The sequence below is a fragment of the Myotis davidii genome, unplaced genomic scaffold (genome assembly GCF_000327345.1).
Source record: "Myotis davidii unplaced genomic scaffold, ASM32734v1 scaffold129, whole genome shotgun sequence".
Lineage (NCBI taxonomy): Eukaryota > Metazoa > Chordata > Mammalia > Chiroptera > Vespertilionidae > Myotis > Myotis davidii.
In genome coordinates this window covers 512,904-513,372 of record NW_006383019.1, presented here as the reverse complement: position 1 = coordinate 513,372, position 469 = coordinate 512,904, and the positions used below count along the sequence as shown (strand labels likewise).

General features: G+C 64.6%; 1 protein-coding gene across 1 annotated transcript in view; it reads left to right on the top strand.

The window, feature by feature from the left end:
* Positions 1 to 3: 3 nt before the first annotated feature.
* The window catches only part of ADORA2B (adenosine A2b receptor), a gene marked incomplete at its 5' end in the record, with an annotated part of 29,035 nt that continues 28,569 nt past the window's right edge, over positions 4 to 469 (top strand). Inside the window, 2 exons of the mRNA XM_015558348.1 lie at positions 4 to 101; positions 246 to 362. Of these exons, the coding sequence (XP_015413834.1) occupies positions 4 to 101; positions 246 to 362 (215 nt within the window). The remainder of the gene's footprint in view (positions 102 to 245; positions 363 to 469) is intronic.

Sequence of the window (469 nt, the reverse complement as noted above, 5' to 3'; positions counted from 1 at the left end):
ACGCCCACCAACTACTTCCTGGTGTCCCTGGCGGCGGCCGACGTGGCCGTGGGGCTGTTCGCCATCCCCTTTGCCATCACCATCAGCCTGGGCTTCTGCACCGACTTCTCGTGGCTGCTGCCCCAACATGGAGGATTGGGGAAAGATGGAGGGCGCAGCCCTCGCCCTTTCACTGCCAAATGAGTAGTTCCACCCGAGTGTCCCCGAAGATATCTTGAATAAAACATTTTTCCAAACTCCCCAAACGACTTCTACAGCTGCCTCTTCCTCGCCTGCTTCGTGCTGGTGCTCACGCAGAGTTCCATCTTCAGCCTCCTGGCCGTGGCCGTGGACCGGTACCTGGCCATCCTCGTCCCGCTCAGGTGAGGCGCGCGGCGGCCCCAGCCCCACCTCAGCCCCGCCAATGCCCGGGGTTCCTGGCCTCGGGAACCGGCCAGACGGGCGCGCGGGGCGCTCCGAGCGGGTTCCC